This window comes from Gymnoscopelus braueri (genome assembly GCF_963280865.1).
Source record: "Gymnoscopelus braueri genome assembly, chromosome: 22".
Lineage (NCBI taxonomy): Eukaryota > Metazoa > Chordata > Actinopteri > Myctophiformes > Myctophidae > Gymnoscopelus > Gymnoscopelus braueri.
The window spans coordinates 27,584,202-27,586,841 of record NC_137624.1 but is presented as its reverse complement, the minus strand read 5'-3'; the positions used below and the strand labels follow the sequence as shown (position 1 = coordinate 27,586,841).

General features: G+C 43.7%; 1 protein-coding gene across 1 annotated transcript; it reads left to right on the top strand.

The window, feature by feature from the left end:
- Positions 1–1,513: 1,513 nt before the first annotated feature.
- Positions 1,514–2,386, top strand: LOC308078922 (uracil nucleotide/cysteinyl leukotriene receptor-like; the record flags this gene model as incomplete). Its single annotated transcript, XM_080420263.1, has 1 exon — positions 1,514–2,386. The coding sequence occupies one exon, from the start codon at positions 1,514–1,516 to the stop codon at positions 2,384–2,386; it is 873 nt and encodes a 290-aa protein (XP_080276389.1).
- Positions 2,387–2,640: the final 254 nt, after the last annotated feature.

The following is a 2,640-nucleotide window of genomic DNA, read 5'->3' as shown; positions in this document are numbered from 1 at the left end:
ACAAACTAAAACAAATGAATGTTTAAGGACGAGCCATGCCAGCCAAACATCACCATATAAGGAGCGAAGTGGGGCCTGGAGCGAGCCAACGACGGAGAGGTGGCGAGAGTGTTGCACGCGCAACTCCAAATATAGGCAGGGTCACCCTTTGACTCTTGCTCTGTAATTCTCAATGTTTGCTGTCGTTGATTTGTGTCCAGGAAGTGCAGATGTCCAGGAAGTGCAGAATAGATGTGCAGGAAGTAACGTTTTGGTAAAGGTCGTTGCATCACATCAGTCCCACCACACTTTCACTTTCACAATTGAATGAAGATAGGTACAGTATTCCTTGCGTGGAATTTTATTAGACTCTAAAAGTGGTGAGTGAGCCTAGGATATATAATTTCTGTATTGTTTAAAAACTGTTTCTTACTAAATTGTTTACTTAATGCATTTTTGTACTTGTTTCTGGTCTTCTTTCATAAATGTACACAATTAAGGATTATAATGCTAGTCTGATGGTCTTTAACACTAAAACATGCTGTAATGCTATTTGCTCTATAACTGCTAAATTCAGTGTGAGTATTTTTTTTATTTGTATATCTCTCATGACGTCTCTCAAGCAGATTAATTAAATCTTGGTTCTTTCTAACTGTGGCAATGGTACATTGGTGAAGGTATGCAGTTTTGTGGTTCAGTCAGCTGTACCTCCCAGGACTAATGTAACATGACCAGTTTACAATATCAGCCTGAGAGTGAATACAAAGGGGTTACTTCATTATGGAATTAAATACAGATAAAACTGCTCCTCGGAGCACAGGTCTCCGCCAGGTCAGGTACGTTATTCTGGCCTCCTGGTGGCGCTATAATAGGCCAATGTGAAAAGGGTGCCATTTATTCTTAAGTCTTTGACCGCAATCAGACACTGCATTCATGATTTGAGGCATTTTGTTCCAAAAATTTGTTTTGCTAAATTAGACCTGCTGGTGGCGCTATAACAGGCCAATGTGAAAAGGGTGGCATTTCTTCCTCGGCCTAGTGGGAATGTGCGTGTGAAATTTCAGGGAAATCGCAAGCTGCGTGTATAGTTTGAGGCTTTTTGTTCAAAACGGACCAATCCTGCAAACTTTGGAAGCTAACCATAGGCAATGAGGATGGAATATGGGAAATCGGACAGATCCGTGTTGATCACATGACTATAGAGATACTGTGTACCGATTTGCATGACGTTTGGATAAAATCTGTGGGAGTAATGTAAAAAAATGGGTTTTGCACAAATCGGCCTCCTGGTGGCGCTATAACAGGTCCATGTGAAAAAGGCAGAGGTTCTGAATTGGCATCCAGGGAGTGTGTGTGCACAGTTTTGGAGCGACCGGGCCAACAGTGCCGGAGATTAGATGCTAACACACAGACAGACTCTCTCATGCTGAATGTACTGTAAATTCTGATCTTACCATTTTATTCTATGTCCAGGTGGATCACTATTGGTTATTCGGCTGTTGTCCTCCTGCGAGACCACACCAATCCAGCCATCATGGAGATATTTCACATCAACTCCTCTTTGCTGTTCATCTCCCTCAACTACAGTGATGCAGAGAAGACAGTGTACGAGGGTTGCGCACACATGCCAGCCGTCTTAATCTGGTACCTGAGCTTGCAGCTCATTAACATGTTACTAGGTATTCCAGCTAACATTATGGTGCTATGGCTCATTCACAAGAACAAGAGGGACTCGTCCACCTCGGACATTTTTATACTCCACCTGGCGGTGCTGGACATCTTCTTCTGCCTCACCATTCCCCTGGAGATCGCCAACCTTGTCTACCTGACAACTGGCAGCACCTGGTACATACAGCGCTTCATCTACGGCGTTAAAGACTCCTCACCGTTTTTTCTGTCCTGCATCTGCCTGGACCGCTACATGGCTGTGCTCCACCCTATCGTCTCCACTGAACTAAAGGACGGCCACCACAGAGCTGTCCTGGTCACGGTGGTATGGCTCGTCACGCTGGCCTACGCTATCTGCAAGTGCGTGGGCACTATTGTCAAATTTGAGATGGCCTTCACTGTCCTGATCCTTGCAGCGTTTGCCTTCATGGTGTTCTGTAACATTACAATCCTCTGGGCACTCAGGCAGTCGGGGCCCGGGTGGGATGAGATGCACCCTGTCAAAAAAAGAGCCTTCAAAATGGTCCTGATCATTTTGGCCCTCATAGTCTTTAACTACTTTCCACCTGTAGCACTATTCCCTTTCAAGCAATCTTTTTCTCCTGATGTGTTCCACTGCTGTATTCACTATGTTGCATTTGGCTTGATGGACTTCAGCAGTAGCATCCAGCCTGTGCTTTATCTGTCCAGAGGGAAGACATGGAGCTCTGGCCTGTGTTGCCAAAGTAACCCAGGTTAAGGTAACTGAATGAATGGGCATGGAGGTAAACCTTTATTTGCTACTGTACGAACAATGATTGTATGTATGTTGTTTTCACAATGTTTGTTAAAAGGACAGATGTTGAGTTATTCTGAATACATGTACAGTGTGGCATTAGGTCTTCTGCACAAATGATTTGACTGCAAGACAATGTCAATGTCGATTGTGTTTATATATATAAATATAAGCAGCAAATAAAACTACGGGAACATTTGGATTATCTTTTTTTTATT